Source organism: Talpa occidentalis, unplaced genomic scaffold (assembly GCF_014898055.3).
Source record: "Talpa occidentalis isolate TD23 unplaced genomic scaffold, MPIMG_talOcc4v2.1 talOcc4.16, whole genome shotgun sequence".
NCBI lineage: Eukaryota > Metazoa > Chordata > Mammalia > Eulipotyphla > Talpidae > Talpa > Talpa occidentalis.
This window is the reverse complement of record NW_023601653.1, coordinates 4,540,712-4,561,805: the sequence shown is the minus strand read 5'-3', so window position 1 is coordinate 4,561,805 and position 21,094 is coordinate 4,540,712. Positions and strand designations below refer to the sequence as shown.

The 21,094-nt window shown below is 45.3% G+C and overlaps 1 protein-coding gene across 3 annotated transcripts in view; it reads right to left on the bottom strand.

Moving 5' to 3' along the window:
* The window catches only part of ENTHD1 (ENTH domain containing 1), an 80,620-nt gene that overhangs the window by 7,827 nt on the left and 51,699 nt on the right, over window positions 1-21,094 (bottom strand). For all 3 annotated transcript variants that reach the window (XM_037515212.2, XM_037515211.1, XM_054696025.1), the window contains exon 6: window positions 5,972-6,379. In XM_037515212.2, coding sequence (XP_037371109.1) covers window positions 5,972-6,379 — 408 coding nt within the window. The remainder of the gene's footprint in view (window positions 1-5,971; window positions 6,380-21,094) is intronic.

Here is a 21,094-nt window from a genome sequence, read left to right as displayed (position 1 = left end):
CTCTCTCCAGAGTTATTTAGTGCCCAAAGGTCACATGAGGTTGCTGCAGCAAATGTCCACCTCGTTCAGTAGAAAGACTGGGGAGAACTAGGTGGCTGCCTCAGACAGCCTCCTGGTATTTGAGATCCACTAACAAATGAGCGTGCAAGTATTTTTTAACTTGCCAGTACATTATCTCCAAAGAGTATATAATATCAGTCCCGCACTCTTCATATAAACAAATACCTCTTAAAGCAAAACTGGAAAGTGGATACTCTCTTCTCTATCCTCCACCATCCCCAGAGGCGCCAGTGCTCTTGGAGCCTGCCCATCCACCCCAGCTCCATCATTTCTTGGATTCCTCAGCTATGATGACATTTTTTTTTTTTTAAAGATTTATTTATACATACAAGAACTGAGGTACAGGCCAGAGATGCGGGGCGGTGGGGAGGGAGGTGAGAGGATTCACCAGAGACAGAGTGGGGAGCAGAATAGGCAGACTGGCTGAAATACACTGCTGAGGGGAGCAGTGGGCGAGACAGGAGAGGTCTGCTGCGCCATGTGGGTTGCCCCCTGGCTGCCTGGGGATCAAACTCGTGCTGCAGAGGCTGCAGACAGCTTCATAGTGCGATGCTTAACCCCTTGTGCCACCAGAGAGGACCCCATGATGACTTTCATCGTTTGTCTGGGTACTCCCTGGAAGCTGCCATCATTCAAAACTGTCTGATTTGGAAATCTTGCTTTCCAAATGACTTCCAGCCCTCCCATTCCTTGGGACACATCTACACTTTGGCCTCAATGGCCTTTTTGCTTTTCTATTGGAGCTCTCCTGGCTCTGGTTCTTTCTGATCCAGACTAGAAGCCCTTTCTCCATCATTTTCTTTCTACCCCTTCACTGCCCTGTTCTCTCCTTACCTGCTGCTGATTCCCAAGTCAGGAGTCCGCAAACCTTTTCTGTAAAGGATCAGAGAGTAAATATTTTAGGCTTTGTGGGTCCCTGTTGGCAGGTAATCGACCTCGTAGTAGCAGCAAAGCAACCAAAGATAATATGTAAGCAAACTGGTGCGGCCGCTCCAATACTCCTCTAGTAAAACTTTATTTACAAAATGGGCAGAGGGCCAGATTTGGCGCAGAGGCTGCAGTCTACCAATCCTAGTTCAATTTAAAACGCTACAGTTTTCATGTCTATTCTTATGCTGCTCGGCACCACTGGAAAAAAGCACAGGACTCTGCAAATTAGGATCCCCGACAAATTTCTGCTGTTTCACATGACCTGGGCCTTATCAGCTCCTAGACAGCTATTCTCTAGATGGCTATTCTAGATCTTTACCAGGCCTCTGCTACACCTAACTTCATAAAATCGAGGCCATGACATACAGTGTGTAGCACACAGAGGTTCAACACATCTAAATTATTAAAAGCAACAAAACCCTTCCCTCACGTTTGATACAGCCTTTCTCTTTCTCCTCCACAGGCCCTCAGAATGAGGCTGCCTCTCTGTTCTGGAGCCGAGCCCACCCCCCCAACCATGCTCACTCTGTCTTGGGCTGTCCCCTGTCTTGCCTTTTGGTCTCCTGTCTCTCGCCTTGCTTGCATCCCTCCAATGGCCTCTAAAATGCTCCCTGCCCCAAATAAGTCCTCCACATTCTCCATCATGATTTTTCTAATACACATTTCTAAATCTACTGGCCTAACTTAATACCGCTAGTGACTTCAACTGTCTTCAAAATAAAGCACTAACTTCTTCACCCAGCATACAAAGCTCCCCCCATCTGTGCTGACTTAATGTGCCACTGTTTTCTCCTAGTACTTTTTGCTACACATTTTCCATTTCTGCTTTACCAAACTACCTTGAGTCCACTTACTAAATACTGAGCATCCACTATGTCCAAGTGGGCACCAGGGTTGGTGCTGGAGATATAATAATGAACAGGGATTCCTGATCCCCTCCCTCAAGAATTTGACAATCTACTTGGGGGTGGGAGAGACATATACATTCAATCCATATGCAATCATATTTCATTAGGATGACAATAAGCAGTAGGAGGGATAATTATAGAGCATGGAGACAGCATACAGTTGTGGGGGTTGAAATAATCCAGGGAGTCAGGAAATCTTGAAGTATTGAGCTGATCTCTGTAGAACGAACAGGAGTGAACCAGGAAAGGGGAAGATCAAAAATGTTCTGGTCAGAGGAAACAAGAGTACAAAGCTGATGAAGCAACATGGTTTATTTGACCAATGAAAAGTGCACCAGTCTGCTGAGAGAGGCAGAGCTACGCTGCAGGGCCTGGAAGGCTATCTGATCTTTAGGAACATGGTGCTCAGTCCACAGTTGAAATGAGTCATGAGGTCACTCTGGCTGCTCTATGGAGCATGAACTGGGGCTCCCCAGCATCTCTTTGCTCAGTCACAAATCTGTATTAATATTTCAGCCTGGCATGTCCTTTCTGGAAGGATAGGAGTTTACTTCTTCCTGAGAATAAATGAGAAACTCCTGGGTACTTTTGGAAATATCCTGATGGGGATTTTGAGGGTTAGGAAGGGGCTGGGTTGTAAAAGTGGAGTTAAAAATATAGACTTTGGAGTAATAATAGCAAACTTTTTATGGCACTTAAAAAGAGTACCAGACCCCAGTGAAGCATTTTATGCTTGGTAACTCATCCCTTCCCCAGCAGCACCCTCATCACCTCCAGGCGAGAGGCGACACTGACACGCAGAGTGGTCGGATCTTGCCTAAGGTCACACAGTCAGTGGCTGAGCTGAGACTATGAACCTAGGCATCCCGCCCCAGACCCTGAGGCACCAACGACTGTGCAATTCAGTCATTCTTTGTGCTACGTCATAATATACATCAACATGTTTTAAAACCCAAAACAGCATTAAAATTTTGTTTTACAGTCATATATTTTTAAAATCAGAGTAATAAATAAAATATATAGTAATTTATATTTACCCACTTTTTTTTGGCACCACACTCACTGGGGTCCTCCCCTATGTGTGTATTCAGTGCTCAGACAAGGGTTTGGACAGAGTTTATAAAGAGAATTTAAGGTTCACTCCCCCTGCTCAGTCCTTCTCAGATTCCCCTCATAATATTCCACAGGTTTTCTGGCCTGGCAGCACCGAATTCTCTCTTTGGACACCACAGCGTCTGTAGATTGCACAGTACCTGCAAGGTCTTAATTTCAGCTACTGTATTTTTCCGCTCTAGAATTTTCATTTGATTATTTTTTTCACACACACTAGTATTCTGATGAATTTCTGTATCTTTGTTGTTTTCTGGGTCACATTAATTACAATTATTTTGAAGAGCCTATCTTATAACTTGGGTATCTAGATTCTGCGAGTCTACTTCTGCTGTTTGTTTTTCTCTTGCATTTTTGGCCATTTGTTTACTTTCTGGTATGCCTGGCCACGTTTTGTTGAATGCCATAAATTGTGCATGAAAATTCTAGTGGCTTTCAAGAAAGGATTTCATTGTTCCTTAGAAGACAGGTGGAATGATGAAGGAACTGCTCTGCTCTAGCTCAAGCTGGGCATCTGTACCTCGAGGACTTTCATATTTCTGGTTGGTTCTTGGCTCCTTGAGTACAGCGCGGATGCTTCAGGGAACATCCAGTCAGAGGTCCCAGCAGAAAGCCTGGAGTATTTACCAGAGCCTGCCCCACAGGGCAAGTGCTGAACTCCAAGTTCTGTCTCCCAGCATCACACGATTATCAACATCTCAACTCCACTCACTGGCTTCTTAGAAGTTGTGACTGTTTACTTTTTTGGCACCTCATCCAGAGCTTGTGCAGCAAGAACATACACAAAGGCTTAATGACCTTTCTTCTCTGTGATCCACTCCTTCTCAAATAGTGGCTCCTTGAGTTCCTGTCACTTTGGAAGCCACAAGCTACCGAAAGTGAACTAGTTTCTGCTCACACCACTTTTGGCACTGAATGTGCAGGTTCTTCATACCAAGGGCTTCTCCAGTTTTCTGTGGATACCAACCGGATATCCTACAGTTTAATTTGATTCTGACACTAACAGCCCAGAGTTAGTGTAGACCACAGAGATTAAGGGCTCAACGCCACAAGACTGCCCTCATTTCAGATGCCAACTGCTAGTCTAGACCTCCCACATTTCTCATAGTCCTTTCTTTGGGTTGGAGCATTTCCTAGAATGGTGCGTAGGCTCAGAAAATTCCCTTACTTACTATTACTGGTTTGTTAGAAAGGCTACAACTCAGAGCAGCCAATGGGAGGGAGGCACAGGGCACTGCACGGGGAAGGGGCACAGAGCTTCCATGCTTTCTCCAGGTGCGCCATCTTCCCAGAATCACCACATGTTCATCAACCCGGAAGCTCTCTGAACCATGCTGTTTAGGATTTTTTTATGGAAGATTCCATAGGCAAGATTACTCAACTCCTTAGCCACTGGTGATCCTCTGGACCTCCAGTCCTCCTCCCTGCCCTGAGCGCTGCGGGTGAGACTGCAAGTTCCAACCCTCCACTCACAGGATCGGTTACTTTGGCAACCAGATCTCCCACCTCCAGGAGTCATTCATTAGCATAAACTAAGGTGTGGCTGAAAGGGGTTTATTATGAATAAAAAAAGCACTCTTCCCACTCGGATCTCTCAGCTAATTCGGAGGGTTTTAGGAAATCTGTGTTGGGAACCAGGGAGAAGACCAAATACGTATTTCTTATTATATCACAACACCACAGTTCTTTTCCCTAGGATCTTGACCTAATATGTGATTTCTACCCTAATTGTTTTACAATGGCTTCAAATGAGCTTCTAATACTTCTCTAACTCTAACAGTTATTTTTGGTGGGAGTGTTAGACCAATATGATCTACTTCATTATAATTAGAAGCAAAGTCCTTCTTGTTAACTGGTTTTAGAGGAACTTGCTAATTTTCACAAGTAAGCATCCTTAGCAGGCAGAGGTTAAAATCTATTTTCAATGACCACTTTGTGGTATTTGTGAAAAGACCACAATTCCCCAGGGGAGAGCCATGGACAGAGGCCACTCTGGACATCGTAACCAGCACTAATTGGTTTCCACATCAGCAGTCTCAGCAAAAAAGTTAATTTGGTGACAAAACCAAGAATCGGTTTTACTTTTAGGCTATTCAACACCAAAAAATTCTGGAAAGGGTTGTAAGGAGGCTTTCATTATCTGTGGACTTTACTAGCACTGAGGTAAACTTCTTTAATCTCACCTGTTGGCTTCCATTGTTTGTATTTAGATGGTTCTGCCGGTACTTTTGATCTGAGTTTGGGGAAGTTTCAAAGATTTATATTAAATGCTTTCTATATGAGTTAAAAAGCATTATTATACATAAGAGCCTATCAAACAAGCTAGCCTTGAAAAACGAATGAATAAATCATTCTTTTTCTAATTAACTTTAGAGAAGAGAGCACGATTTAAGAAGGCTTTAATAACAGGCAGCCAACAATCTGGAATCTCAACTGGCCTTATCCTTTATCATCCAGTATAAATAATAATGCAGCTAATATTTTATTAGGATAGAGAAGGGAGGAGAACCCCTACCTCTTTTTTGCAATCAGTACATTTTTTTTTTAAATGGGCACAAGTACATACGTACACACACACACACACACACACACACACACACACCCATGTGCATACACCAATATTCATAAACACTGATTCTTTTTCATGGAGCCTACCAGTCAGTAGCCCAAATGTATAGTGGAAAGCTCTAATTTAATACTAGTTCTTTCCAATTCGTTCTGCACCAAAATTGCTCAGAACCTGGGTTTCAATCAAGCACTTATAACCTGCCACGATGAGCTGATTATTATCCTTTAATAAAAGGAGCCCTTTCCAACAGCCACGTCCCGCTAAGGCAGGTACATTTCCATACCACCTGATGGGGAGGGAAAGGAGGGAGCAAAAAAAGAAGACAAAAAGCAGATAGAAGGAAGGGAAGATAGTGTCCAAAGAGATGGTGTGTGAGCATGTTTTGCAGACTTACCCCGCGTGGTTATGGCTTTGGTGTTTCCATCATCCATCTGCATGATGCTGGGCTCTGCTGGCTTCTGATCATCCTTACTGATTACAGTCTCCTTCACCGGGTCAACTACTTTGAATGAGGGCGAGACATAGAGCGTCTCTACAGAGCTCTGGTTATAGAAAGAGGAATCTGACCTTGATGTCCTTAAATCAGGACTGACATGTTCTTTACTTGATGACCACAAGGTTGGCAAGGTTGGCAAGGTTGGCAAAGTTGGCAAGGTTTCAAAACACTTTGCAGCTGACTGCCTTTCTAGAGGTGTTTGCAAATTATTTTCTGTCATAGTATTTGCAATAGGACTGTCTGATTTGTCCAAACTCACTTTTGTCTGCAGAGATAGGCTTTTTTCTGAGGGCGTAGGCACAGGATCTGTAAAATAACAAATAAGCACTGTAATAAAAAAAAAATACTCTATTTCAGATCTGTTGCAATTTTAATAAATCAGATTCTTTTTAATGCCATAACAGAACTCTCCTATTTAGTTGTTTCTACTTTCTTACTATGCTTCTATTCTGCCTATTTAAAGTAGACCCAGCTATAATTGACGCATTAGTCATTTGGTGACTGCCTTTTCTCTCTCTCCTCACTGAAGCACAAGGCAAGGAATGCTGCAAATAACTTGTCTTTAAATATTTCTCCCTTCACCCACTAATCTGTCTCTGAAACCACTATATTTTTGGAACCTTCAAACTTCCATCGTTTTATGAGATATACTAGGGAAAATGTACCACATCATGCTGGTCTACCCTGACAGAACCCCCCAATTACACTGCAGTCCTTTCCCTGAAACAAACAACATCTTCTTGCCTCAAAGTCTCTAAAAAGCCCATAAAAGAAAATCACAACTTTAAGGTAGCAGCCTAATCTTAAGAAAACTTTTGTCTACATGGAAGAAAAGAATCTTTCAGAGCCACTATGGCAATTACTGAAATGTAAGCTTCATCAGCTTGGGCATCTTTATCCATTTTATTCTTAGACATCACCAAAGTACCTGAAATGTAACGGCCAGAGTTTATTTATTACAAATAAGAGGAAACGCAAGGCATCGAGAGCTGAGGTGGGCCTGGCACAGGAATCTAGTAAACCTATGGGAGACAGACCTGCTCAGATTTCTAGATGCAACTCATGCCCGGCGCCTAGAGCGAGCTCTTGCTCTCAAGAGTCTCATTGGAAGTTGGAGGCAGAAGGACTGGCAATTATTCTCGAGACAAAGAGAGAGTGACATTAGCAGCATAAGCAGGTGAGCCAGGGCACAAGGCAGACCACATAATTTTGAAACTCCCCAAAGAGAAGTTGCTACAGGAATTGGGAGCTCCGCCGTGGGGTGGTTATCACAGGGCACGTCGTGACAAAACTCATGACATACGTGGACAGGCCACGGCATCACGTTCAGGCTCTGTTATTAAAGAAAACCAAATTTTCTTGGACTCTAAAAGCCTCCTTTCCATTTTCATTGCCAGTTGGAGGTTAGCCTGGACTGAAGACCTGCCAGTAGCAGTGTGCTGCAGACAATTCAAGAAACTTCTATCGCTAACTCTACCAGGAATTCCATTTGTCCAACCCATTCATCCCCAAAGAAAAATCTTGTAAAATTCAAGTCAAGGACCACTTTCTCCTACCACACTCCCCGCCATGCAGCCACTATCTGTGGTGCCCATGCTGCCTGGAGCCCAGTGAGTGACCCTCCCCACCTCACTGCACGGTGCTTGTTGAGTGATTGAGTGAAAGGACAAACCGAAGTGCAAGAATAAAGAAAAATTAATGCTTTTGCTTTCTTAAATTTAATACAGTTTAATACTTCATAGTGAAACAAAATTGGTAGGTGAAAATAACTTCTAAAATATTCCTAATTTGTGTATGATCAAGTAACGTCTAGTTGGCAAAAAGTTCGGTTCTGTTAGAAATATATTCCTAATGGGGGCCTCCCCAGTGGCGCAGCGGTTGAGCACTAGGTTGCGAAGCTGCCCGCAGCCTCTGCAACGCCGGTTCAATCCCCAGCTGCTCTCCGACCACCGGGTGAGTGTCCCACATGGCGCTCAGACCTCTCCTGCCGCCCGCTGCTCCCCTCAGCAGTGTACCTCGATCCTTCTGCCTGCTCTGCTCCCCGCTCTGGCTCTGGTAAATTCTCTCACCCTCCCGCGCTTCTGACTGTACCCAGTGCTTGCATAAATAAATAAATTAAATATATCTTTTTTAAAAAAAAAAGAAATATATTCCTAATGAACACCAGAGGCACAGTATCCCACAGCATGTGTGTAGGTGGCCGGATTTACATAAGAGCATTTATTAAAAGAGAATTTTAATAAAATATTTTTCCGTTGACTTTCATTTTATTTATTTATTTATCTAGAGGGTTGAAACTTTTGTTACTACTTTTTTCCATTGGCGTCCATCACTGCTGGTATTTTGTTATCGTCACCACAGCGCACCCACCACCAAGTCACCCAGAGTACACCACGGTCGTCCTTTCCCTTTGTTCTCACCCCCCACCCTCTGGATACTTCAGTTCTACAGTCAACTGTTTTTTTTTTTTTTTTTTTAATAGAGGCATGCTTTATTTATTTGTTTGCTGGTTTGTTTGTTTGTTTTGTTTATACAAGCACTGGGCACAGTCAGAAGCACGGGAGGGTGAGAGAATTCACCAGAGCCAGAGCGGGGAGCAGAGCAGGCAGAAGGACCAAAGTACACTGCTGAGGGGAGCAGCGGGCGGCAGGAGAGGTCTGCACGCCATGTGGGACCCTCCTCCGGTGGCCGGGGAGCAGCCGGGGATCGAACCGGCGCCACAGAGGCCGCGGGCAGCTTCTCAACCCAGCACTCAACCGCTGCGCCACCGGGGAGGCCCTACAGTCAACTGTTTTTAAAAGAAAAAGCGGGGCCTCCCTGGTGGCGCAAGGGGTTAAGCACCGCACTATGAAGCAATCTGCAGCCTCTGCAGCACGAGTTCGATCCCCGGGCAGCCAGGGAGCTACCCACATGGTGCAGCAGACCTCTCCTGTCTCGCCCGCTGCTCCCCTCAGCGGTATGTTTCAGTCAGTCTGCCTGTTCTGTTCCCCACTCTGTCTCTGGTGAATCCTCTCACTCCCTGCATCTCTGGCCTGTACCCCAGCTCTTGTATAAATAAATAAATCTTTAAAAAAAAGAAAAAAGAAAAAAAATAAAAAGTGGTTTTCTATGGTAAAATCTCCCTAAAACTTAGTCAGATGTAAACTAAGGTAATCTAGAATAACAATGACTTTCTGATGAAAATATTCATAACAACAATCCAAATCTCAAAATAGGAATGTATAAAGTCAATTGTAGAGTCATCACTTTAATGTTTAGTATAAAATTTTAAAATTATGAAAGAACAATCAAAAAAGACCTAAAAAATCAACAAAACAGAGTAGATGGCAGGCTCTCTGGCCCAGCGCTCACCCTGACTGTCCAGGCCGAGCAGGGCCCGTGTGGTCTTCTAACTGCTTCGACTTTTATTTTATTTTATTTTTCATTGAATTATGTCATTGTTGGTAAACTGGTAAACATTTTGATGAATAAAATGCACTTTCATTTTTCAAAAGAAAAGATGACAAATCATAAATAATGATCCTAAATAAATCACAATGATCCTAGATATAGTGAATGATTGAAAACAGGAAAATGTTTACCTGAACAGAATGCTTAAGAGACCTGAAGGTTCTAGAAGGGAGCTCGTCCTGGTTTCCTGCCATCAGCCTTGCCCCACCCTGCTCTTTCTGATCAATGTCCCACATAAATCTTCTTTAATTCAATCACGACTGTAGTTATTTATAGTCGTATTCAAAAATTCTTCAAAAACCTCCTCTTGTTTTGGAGACTAAGTCTAAATTCCATGAGTTGTAAAGCCCTTCCGCTGCTCATTTTCTACAGCTACTCGACAGGAGACTCGCCCTCGTCAGGCCATTCTCTTCCTCACTCACACAGGCCACGTTCATTCAGGGACCTTTATCTTCACTCTTCACATTGGTTCTTGTTTCTGTATCTTTATTACTATTGATTTCTCACCCTGCATCCAACACCACAACACCCTCCCCCTGCTCTATCTACTTAAATCCCACCAATTTCTCAAGACCCATCTTAAATAATTACTACTTCTGGAAACGATTTTCAATCATGTCTTTCATTCCATCTTAATCTTTCCCTTTTCCAAAATAAAACTTATTTTGGTAAACTCGTCCTTTTTCTTTTTTAAAGATTTATTTTATTTATACAAGAACTGGGGTACAGGCCAGATGCGCGGGAGGGTGAGAGACAGAGAGAGAGCGGGGAACAGAACAGGCAGACTGACGAAATCCACTGCTGAGGGGAGCAGCGGGCAAGACAGGAGAGGTCTGCGCGCCATGTGGGTTGCTCTGAGGCCAGCGGGGATCGAACTGGCACTGCGGAGGCTGCGGACAGCCTCACAGCACTGCACTCAACCGCCTGCGCCACCAGGGAGGCCCTAAACTTGTCTTTTTCACCTAATTATATGTGGTGACATATCATATTAATTCCTATAATCCACCGTGCTTTTTTGCATGTAGGAGGTATACAAATATTTGTTCAATGTATTCATTCCTTAATTGATAAATTATCTAACATCAATTTTATATGCTGATTTTGTGCATAATGATGCATGCTGTGTGTGATGCCTAAAAGATGATCAAGAAGTACTTGTTGAGCACCAACTGTTTACACTGCACTGTGGCAGACTCTGGCCACATACAGAAGAGGAAGTCACAGGTCCTACTGTCCACCGACGTAAGATCAACGGTGGCTTCTGTACAGACCGGTGGATCGGTGGGTAGAAAGAAGGAATGCACACACACACACACACACCCCTGCATACACATGTGTACACACAGAGAGTACATGACAAACACTTAACAACACTAATAATACAGTGACCAGCTCGATTTCACAACATCTACACGATTGAAGCTTCTCAAAAGATGAGCGAACATAAAGAAAAGAGTGGAGCAAATAGACCTCTTCCGGGGCAAAAAAGAATTTATTTGCACAACAGGGTAAACAGAACACGTTTTAGTTTGGGTTCTCCCAAAGCAGAAAGACCCAGATGCACGTAGTTGATTTGGCAGCGATCCCAGGAGCACCAGTGAGGGAGAGGGGCGCAAACTAAACGGCGCAAAAGCCAGGGGCGTGAGCTGGTGGCCAGGTCACCCACGAGACAAGTGCGGGTCAGCGCTGACGGCGAGGACCAGGAATGTGGACTATTTATTCAACGACTCTCAGTCCTAGGAGGGCCGAATCTTTGGCACATCTGGGGCTGCCATGTACTCAGCCTGAACAAGGGCCCAACGGAGGCGGGCAGAGCAGCAGAGAGGCGGGCAGGAGAATACGGAGCGGTCACAGCCTTTGCCTCAAGCCCACTGAAATGACAGGGGAATAGGAAAGTATAGCCCGAGGGGGAAAGCGGAAGAAGACAACAGAAGATGAGCGAAGTCAGTAAGTTGTTAGAAAAGGAAAACGGAGAGAGGAAGCAGAACCCTAACTACAAGACTCATGAGGAAGAAGGAAATGGAAATCTTGACATTCCTCAAATGCATTTCCTTGGTGGCCGCTGCCCTGAGCTTTGCTGGCTCTCCTCTGACCCCTCCAAGGAGGGGGCTCTGCTTCCTGGGAAGTGAGCAGTCTGCCCTCGAGCCCTTTCTCTGCTGCTCTCCCAACTCTGGGCCGGCGTCACCTATTGCCACCCTCACGCTAGGATTAGCTCTCTCACCCGAATGCACGTGACTCACATGGTTTCACCCTCAGCCCCGACTTCTGCTCAATTCTAGCCCCAAATATATGCCTCTGTCTTTGCACAGGGAAGTCTAACTGTCCTGTCTTCTCATCCTTGGGTGGGAGTTTTACCTCTATTAACATGACCATCGACTTCCCAGTGACTCACTCAGGTTGTTCGGGAGCTGTGGCAGCTGCCACAGCTAAGCGGCCTACCTGTCCCGCCCTCACGGCTCACTGTGTACTGCACAGCCAGAGCGACCTTCTGAAATGAAAACCAGGTCATGTACTTCTCTCCAAAACCTCAAGCCACTTAACACGGTTTACAAGGCTCTGCATTCGTCAGTCCGCATTTACGTCTGCGGTCTGACGGCACTGCTGCTTCTCTGGAAGCGGAACGGCCCGCTCTAGCTTCTTTCTGTCCTTCAAGTTTACCAGGCTCCCTCCGGGCCGCACGCCTCACCCGGACTGGTCCTCTGGCCCAAAATGCTCTTGCTCCTCTCTGTAGCTAAGTGACTTCCACCCTCCAGGGCGACGTCTGTTAGGCGGACATGCATTTCGGTGTCTGTGTTTTCACTCGTGTGAGTTCTTCAGCTGAAACTATGCTTCTTCTTTATAAACATGGATTCATCCTTCTGAACTCAATTCAAATACTACCTCCTTTGTGAAATCTTTATCCTCCACATTGAAATGAACCCCTCTTTGCTTTTGCGAATATTCATATTTTTCACTTATTTCATTATTCCAAATTTATTTATTCATTTGACAAACATCTTTACTAAGAACACAATGTGCAGGGCACTCTCTGAGCTCTGTGACAGCAACAGCCAAACTTGCTTCTGCTTTGTCATCAGCTCTGGTTGGCAGCTCTGTCACCTCCAGGGTCCTCACGGCTGCAGGGCACACCTCCTGTTCAACCTGTCAACCGACGGCGGCCAGAAGAGCCCCCGATAGTCATTTCACAAATGTTCAAGGAATCACGATCTGGGTGATCACTCATTAAAGTAATCCCAGCTGCGGGAAAAGAGAAGCCGGAGAGGGTGTTCTGATCAGACCCTTCGTGACACACACGAGAACGCGAACCTCCCAGGGCTCACGTGACTTGGCTTGCCACGAGACTGCACAACGACCAGAGGCAGGAGGAGGACCAGAAGCCAGGCCTGGACTCTACTCCTGCATGCTTTTCACGAGGGGAATGAAAGGTTTGGTAGAACCGGCTCTACCAAGCCCTTCGTCGCCAGCAGCTGCAATGGCTCTCTGGCGAGCGGTGCCCGAGCTGCACCTCGGGGCTGCCACATGTGCCCTCGAAGGCATGCTTGTGCCACGTGCCTTAGAGAGGCAGGGCCACAAGGAGGGAAGAGCAAGGACGCACTGCTTGGGTGTCTGTGCCTGTTGATCTTCTCTCGGGGGGGCTCTGAGGTAGATCTTTTCTTGGATTCATGTAAAGAATGAACAGCATTTGTGGAAAATTTTCTGAGGTACATGAGAACTTGTGGGGATCTGATGGAGAACAGCAGCGGACATTGTCTTTCTCTGTCTGCACAGGAAGCACACAAATGTACCCTTTGTAAACACTAAATCAGTTGTTCCATGAAGGCGTCGCTACTTTCTCTGGGAGAGGATTTCTCTGAATCCCACTGAAAAAGCAGAGGAGTACAGAGCAAATTAATTTCCTTGGCTTGCTTTATCTGGTTTCTCATTTTCTTTCAATTTAAACCTGAATGTCAGAGAGCTTTGTTCTCAAGTATCCATCCAGCAGAGTCCGGGACAGGAAGCCCAGCGGTAAATGAAGCGACTGCAGCCAGCCGTGCTGACCAGATAGTGCTGCCCACTTGCTAAGGCACGCGGCGATGCCAAGCGGGACCTAGAAACGTCGCTCATATTAAGCTGGCTTGATTATTCCTGATAGTTATCTTTAGGAAGAAGCGGGTTCCCTGTGTAAGACATCAGGCTACACATTTCAATACGGGCTATCACTAGCTGCTTGGGAAAGGGAGAAAAATCAACACCCTCGATGCTTTGTGCCTGAGGACAAAAGAGAACCGCTGTGCTCGTGAAGGCAGGGCGAAGGTTTTTGCTAATCTGGAGAAGGTGATGAAATCACTTTTGAAAGAGAACTTCTGATCGAATTCTGAGTTAAGCGCCTTTGCCTACAGAGAGCAACATTCTATTCTGGCAACTCTTTCATTTTTCATTAATTCCACTGCTTTGTTTCAGGTACTAAAAGCATCGCATGTTATTTTATATTCCGTTCCATGGTGAATCTAATAATGGGCGCTCTACTCCAGCAGAGCTATTGCTGTGAGAAATGCTCCTGTTGGTGTCACACATCGTATCCAATTACAGCGACAGAGCTGAGGCTGGCAAGCGCGACAAAAGATGGCTGCCAAAACGCATCTTTCTGGAGTTTAACGGAAGGAGCTTCCACTTTAGTAATTACGTTAATCAAAGGAAATAGGATCCGAAGATAATGAGGCCATTTTGTTAACAGGCCACAGTTATAAATTATTAGTACAGAGGGGTGATTTGAATTGCTCATTAATATGTTGGTTTAAAGTAGACAAGCCACTAATTGAAAATGGATATTGAATGGGAAACTTAAATAACATGTTTGACATAAAAATCTCAATACGGTTTTCTTATGGAATATACACGAAACCCCAAATTATCATTGTAAATTAGAAGAGGGATAATCTCCCCATGGCCTGGGTTACCCGTGTGTATACAATGATAGGCTCTGGGAGTTTCACTTTGCCATATATCATACTTTACTGTGCTATACATCTAATAGCTACTGGACTGCATATTATATCTAATAACTACTGTGCTGTATATTATATCTAAGCATTAAAACAAGAAAATAGATTTTGAAAACATGGCTTTGAAATATGGCAAGGATGCTTCCTAATTCTTTCAATATAAATCTGAGATAATGGCTTCACTTCTCATAGGAAATTAGCATATGGACACATTTGAAGGTGCCGTTCTTTAGAAATCTCTCTAAGTGGGACAAGCCATGGGAATGGAACATAATAAGTGGGTTGTAAAATATGTACAGGACACTCATTATTAAATTTTATATCATAATTATGCCTCCACCAATAATAAAAATCTACAATTTCCCTCAATAGAGGATCTTGGTGAAAATTGAAGGTGAAAATGTCTTTGAAAGGCGGTGATGGTTTCCTCTGCCAGTGCATCCTGCCTCCTGGGCTGGGGTTAAACGGAAGCTGGTCTCTGTCCACAGCGTGGGCTCCAGCTGAACAACTGAGGTGCCTGAGTTTGTGACCATTAGGCCAATCCTTGTTAAGACAATAAAAGCTTCCAAGAGAGTAAACACAGAAGCTAACCTGGATCTGGGTTTCATTCTGACGTGAATATAGGAAATGCTGAAATGGAGCGACTGCACAGCGAGTGCTGCGTAGTCACTGGTGTCGTGACCAAGGGCGCTGTGGTGGCCCTGACCAAGGCAGATGGGAACCTGAACGCAGCAGGTATGTTCCCTGCCCCGCCCTCCCCCCGTTCCTGTATCTGCAGACCCCAAGTGTGGAGCCTGCCTCTGTGGCACCAGTTCTTAGATGTGGTGACTGAGAAGAGAAGCAGTGCACTGAGGAAAGACGATGACACAGTCACCATTCTCGAACATTCCCCACTACATGGACAGATCACAAATAACTGTTTTACTTCAATATGGAGTAAAATATTTTAAGTCTACATGCTTAAGTCTACAACATGCTTAAGTCTACAACACTGCAACAAACCTTTAAACATCATTTAAATTGTGAATTTAGACCAAGGGCTATTTCTCAGGAAGCAGGAATGCACTGATTCACATGCACCAACTCACCTCCATGTGTGAGTGTGCCCCTCTGGACAATACAGTAGTGAGTTCGTGCAATGCCACACCCATTTCTCTTCCCCCAGCAGCGCTGAGGGACTGGCTTATTGCTCTTGGCTTATATTTTTATCGTGTGGTTTATAGCACTGTATTATAATTTATCCATAATGTTTTGCTTGCTTTTTTCCCATTCCAGCACCCTCCACATACTTCCATTCACTCATCTATGCAGCCAATACACTGAGGCTGGATCACATGCTATGGGCTGGGCCTGAAAATAGGGAAGCCAGAAGAGCAGGGCCCAAAAGGCCTTTAGACGGGGTAATTTATGGGACTACGGGACAGAAGACACGATCACCATAGATACATTTCATGTCTCCAGAAATAAGAACTTGAAAATAGGAGGCCTGCGATTATAAAAACAAAGCCAAGTAGATTTGACAAAGATCCAAGGAGAATTTCTAAAAATGAAAAATAAGTGGAAATTCTAAAAATGGTGGATTTAAACAGCAGATGAACCCCAGGTGAAGAGAAAGTGGGGAAGTGGGGGTTAGGGACAGAGAGATTACTTTAAAATACAGCCCAGGGAGCAAAGAGAAAGAAGACAGGGGCTGGGGAGGGGCCGTGGGGCAGGGGGAGAGAGGAGGCCCTGAATTCACTTCCTCCTTCCCGTTCAACTCCTCAGAACACTCTCACCTGCCTCCCTTCCTACCTCTTCACCGAAGCTGTCCTGTCCCCCAGTCCTCTCAACTGCTCTGCCCAGTGGAAATTTTTCAGCTCCTACGCCACAGGGCATCTTGGTGGCAAGAGGAGTGATTAGTCTCCCGTCAGTGCCCTTCCCTCCCTATTCTCATTCATTCGGGCGATATTTATTAGGTTGCGTGTCACACACGAGGTGCTAAAAATACAACATGGGACAGAAACAAAGCTTTTGCCCTCTTGGAGCTCACAGTATGGTTAAGGAAAGACGAAACCAACAATTAAAGACGTAATTACATGTAGCAAGTCAGATGAGGATACGTTCTCTGGGGGACGCCGAGGCGTTAAGGGGTCGAGGAGCGCCCGGAGGAGTGAGCCGAGCCGCTGGTGCCAGCGAGGGCTGACAGGCCTTCCTGTCAAGGTGACCTGTGAGCTGGAAACGGAAAGAGGTGAGACAGAAAAGCCTGTGATGGGGCAGGGCGGAGTGTGGAGGCCCAGAGGCGGAAGGGTGCTGGGCCTGCCTGGGGACATCAGCAGGTCCAGGGCAGAACAGGCGAGGGAGGAGGGGGCGGGAGAGAAGTCAGAGGAGGCTGGGAGTCACAGCCCTGGGAAGCGTCTCCTCTGAGCAAAGGAAGGATATGTGGTTGGTTTGTTTTTAATCAAATAATTTGGTTTGCATGTGAAGAGAGGCCAAGGGGAGAGCAGGGTCACATTAGGAGGCGACCTCAATAACCCACGTAAGCGACAAGGGCAGACAAGAGCGGGACCAGGTGGAGGTGATGGGAGTCTATGCTGAAGACAGCTGGTATAAGAGACATAGATAAGCCAGGAGCAACTCTAGGCTCTGGGCTGGCTGCTTCTCCAGCTAGCAGGTGGTAGCACTGTCCTCAGAGGCTGCCAGCCTCTCCTGCCCCCAGGTAGCCCCTTCGGACAAGGCCTAAGATGACCACCAGGTCTCCCTTACAGGCCCTGCTCTGATCAACGGCGGGGCGCAAGCCAGACCCTGCACCAGGCCTCGGAGACCTCAGCACAAAGCTCCTGGTCAGCTTCTCCAGTTTCCAGGCCAAGACACACTCCAGGCTTGAGCCAGGCACAAGTTCTCCAAGGCAGGGAACATAGTGCAAAGTCTCTCTCACTGGGGTGGGGGCTAGCGAGGAGCAGTCTTCCTCCTGTACCAACAAAGGCGTAGGGGGGAGACTCTCACAGCAGGGAATAGCTCCCTCGCTCTTCCACCACACTGTGCCCCCTTGTGAGATGCCCCGCTCCCCCAGCCCCATGTGGTAAGGGTGGGCTCAAGAGCCTCAGAGCAGGTTTTCATCCATTTCCTTTAAAAATCTCACATGTGGACTTGACAACTGATACCTTGATATCAACACCGAAAGCTAAAGAGATTCAGCAAGATTCCTATTTTAACCTCCCAATAAACAAGTGTTGCCTGGTAGAGTGAAAGTTAACACATATTAACCAACCTCCTGAACTACGCAGATACTTTAGAAGCCCATGATTTAATTTATTCCTCCTCAGTTATATATAGTCATTACCTAGCATTTTAGTTCTTTCTCTAAAACCACAAGTCCTGTGTTCTTACTTATTTAAAACTACATCTATTTTCGTGGCCCTGCGTGTCCACCAGTTTCGTCGCTCACCATTCCCTCTTGCACCTCAGATCTTCCTTGTAGAACCTCGTCCTTCTTCCTCAGTAAAGTTCCTTTATTCATTTTTTTGGTTATTTGAAGTGTCTTTTTAAAAAAGCGTCCATCCACTCCACTCTTTTTCTTAAATGTTTATATACTTTAGTTGACACACTTTCTCTGAAAACAGAAAATCTTCCTAGCTTCTGGCTTCTAATGCTGCTGTGGAGAAGCCTGCTCTGTTACTCTGTCATAGATAAACTGTTGTGTTTTTTTTTTCCAGGTTCACTATGATGTGAGCCTGCACATTTTCTTAGTTGTGTATCCCCCTTGGCATACAGTATGCCCCTGTATCTCTGGATTCATGTCTTTGATTGATTCTGAAAAATTCTATCCATCATCTCATCAAACACCATCTACATGGGCATTCTCTTACTCAGGGAATCCTACTGCCTGTACTAAATGTTATTTATCATTTCTGTCTCTTAGCTTTTCTTTAATGTTTTCCAACTTCTTGGCCTCTGCCATATTCTCAGGCATTTCTTCTGTTGCACACTCCAATCCACTAATTCTCACTTCATTTTATCTAATCTATTATTAAATCCACCCACATTCACTTTCAAATAATTTTATTTTTCATTTCTGAAAGTTTTATTTAGTTATTTTTCCAATCTGTCATCTGCCCCTTATTGAGTCCATCATCACTTTGGTATTCTGTACCAAACAGACCCTAGGAGGCTGACTCTGTTGTTTGCCTCTGTAGACAGCCTCAGTCACACAGGCTGATTCCCCAGTGATTTTGGCAGTCACTGATCGTGACATCATGTTTGGCTGAGGCTAATCTGTAAGAATCTTGGGGGTCTAAGCCAGGCTTGCTTCCCTCCAGGAAGGATCTGTGGCTTTGACAGGAGCCAGGACTGCAGACCGAGAGCCAGTATGGGCTCCTCGACTGCTCCAACTGCGTGCACAGTCTGAGGTTCCACCCCAGGGCCTCCCTTGCTGCAGGCTCAAGGCTTAGTCTTCTGATAGTGACGCTGATTTTGGCCTTCACTTCAAGGAAACCTGCCTTTTGATTCCTTTACACTCACAGCTCCCTGCTCTAATCAGGCTTCAGCTCTTGGATTTATTTGGTTTGAACTGTTTTTGTTCTGTTTTGCCCTTAGAGATTTCCTGTAGCTCCATGAACCCAACAATGTATTAAAAGGTATCTTTTATCCAGAATCTAGTGGTGTTTTGTTTTTTTTTTTTAATAGCAGCGGGACCTTCAGAATATCTAGTCCAGCACACTGCCAAAAACGTAAGAAGTCAGAGTATAGTTTTTATCCCGCAGATAATGAAAAGCCATTAAAGGTTGTTTTGAAGATGTGTGTGTTACACAGATCACCGAGGAGATGACGAGGCAGATGGAGAGGAGTGAGACTTGGGCACTGACGATGCTTCCTAACAGCGCGGGCAACAGTTGACAGGGCCCACAAAGTAGGGACAGAGATGACAGTTAAGATGTGATTATTATAGAAATGTCACAATTTAGTAACTGAACATGTCTAAATGACAGTTTCCCCCCAGTTTCTAGGTAGCAAAAAATGGGTGATTATTACCATTATTATTGAAGTAGTAAGTACTCTTCTAGGTTTTTCTTTGCTAAGTTAAATTAGTCAAATACCTCCAAGGAAGTAGAACACATTTGTAGTCTATGTTTATTCAAAACCTTTGCTAGCATGAGCTACTGAGTGTGTCCCTGTGCTGGCCCTTTGTTCATCTTAACCCGAGGCCACACCGAGCCAATCCACGGCACAGAAGGAACATCTGTTGCAAAGCTCCACACCAATGGTGCTGTCATCCTACATGCACATGAGCGCGCATGCACACACACACACACACACACACACACACGAGACGAGGCCATAATATCTTTATAAAAGTAAAAGGAAAAAGAACATTTGCAGGAGCCTAATCAGGCTATCAGAAACTAGGTCACGCATTGTCTGCTTTGCCCAGTCCGCTGGTGCAGCCTCAATGCTGTTGTACGGAAGGGAGTAATATGAAGAGGGAAAAATCAAGTACCATAGTCACCGTTTGTTAAAACTGCTAACTTCAGGGAAAATGAAGCTGTAGCTTGCACATATTGGACTATAATCAACAATGAGGGCAAAAGAAGAACCACAGATTTCTCTCAGAATTTTTTTAGGGACTGGGCACATTGGTGATGACCTACATTCAAGGCTTGTGCGCTTCGACGGTAATGGAATCTCAGATCTCTGGAATGCACAGCAGACATACCATATCATCCAGAAACCAGCCCGGGCAGAATTTTTTTTTCAGATTTGGTGTCTCAAGGAAAGAGACTGATTAAAGAAATAGGAAAAAGCAATAAGTTCCAACTCAGTTGCCTCAGTGCAATAATGTTCAATATTTGCAGAAAACAGAATTTCAAGTCGATGTTTCACAGACACCTCAAACATAGCTTCCAAAACGAAGCTCTTAATGTATCCCCCAACCCTATGCTCTACACCCATCTTCGCCTTCTTAGTAAACAGACCTCACACACTCCCTTCCCCAGGCAGAAACCAAACGGTGCTGTCAGCGTCCGCCCTCTTCCTCACACTGATAACCAGCATCAGGAAACCCTGAGGACTGAACTCCACAATGTACCTCACGCCCCCCTTCTTCCCCACAGCCATCGCCACCCCAGTCATGATTCTTGGATAGTCTATGCAGCTTCTTCAGGGACCTTTCTGCTTCGAGATCCCTCCAAATCACTTCTCCATTCACACTGAAGTAACTACCAACAGCATCAGATCTCTGTTTTGCTCCAAACGCCCCCACCACACTCAGGAATCTAGTCTGTGGCCCTCCCCAGGGGCTGACTGGGTCCAGCAGGCCCTGAATCCTGCTACCTGTTCTGATCTCCTGCTTCTTTCTCCCCTTTTGCACTATTCCCAGTCTTTCTTGCCTCCTTGAAACAGGAGCATAATAATCTCTTTTCCCAGCTCCTGGGCTTTGAACTTGCTGTTCCCTCCACTGGAATGTTCCTTCCCCGGCTTCTTCAGCCTTCTCGTCTCACAACAGTGTGTACAGAGGCTTCCTCTGACTACCCCAACTAAGGCCTACACTCCCCTCTCCGTTTTACTCATGCTCCCTGTTGTTTCCCTCATAGCACAAGTTCCAATCCATCGTAAT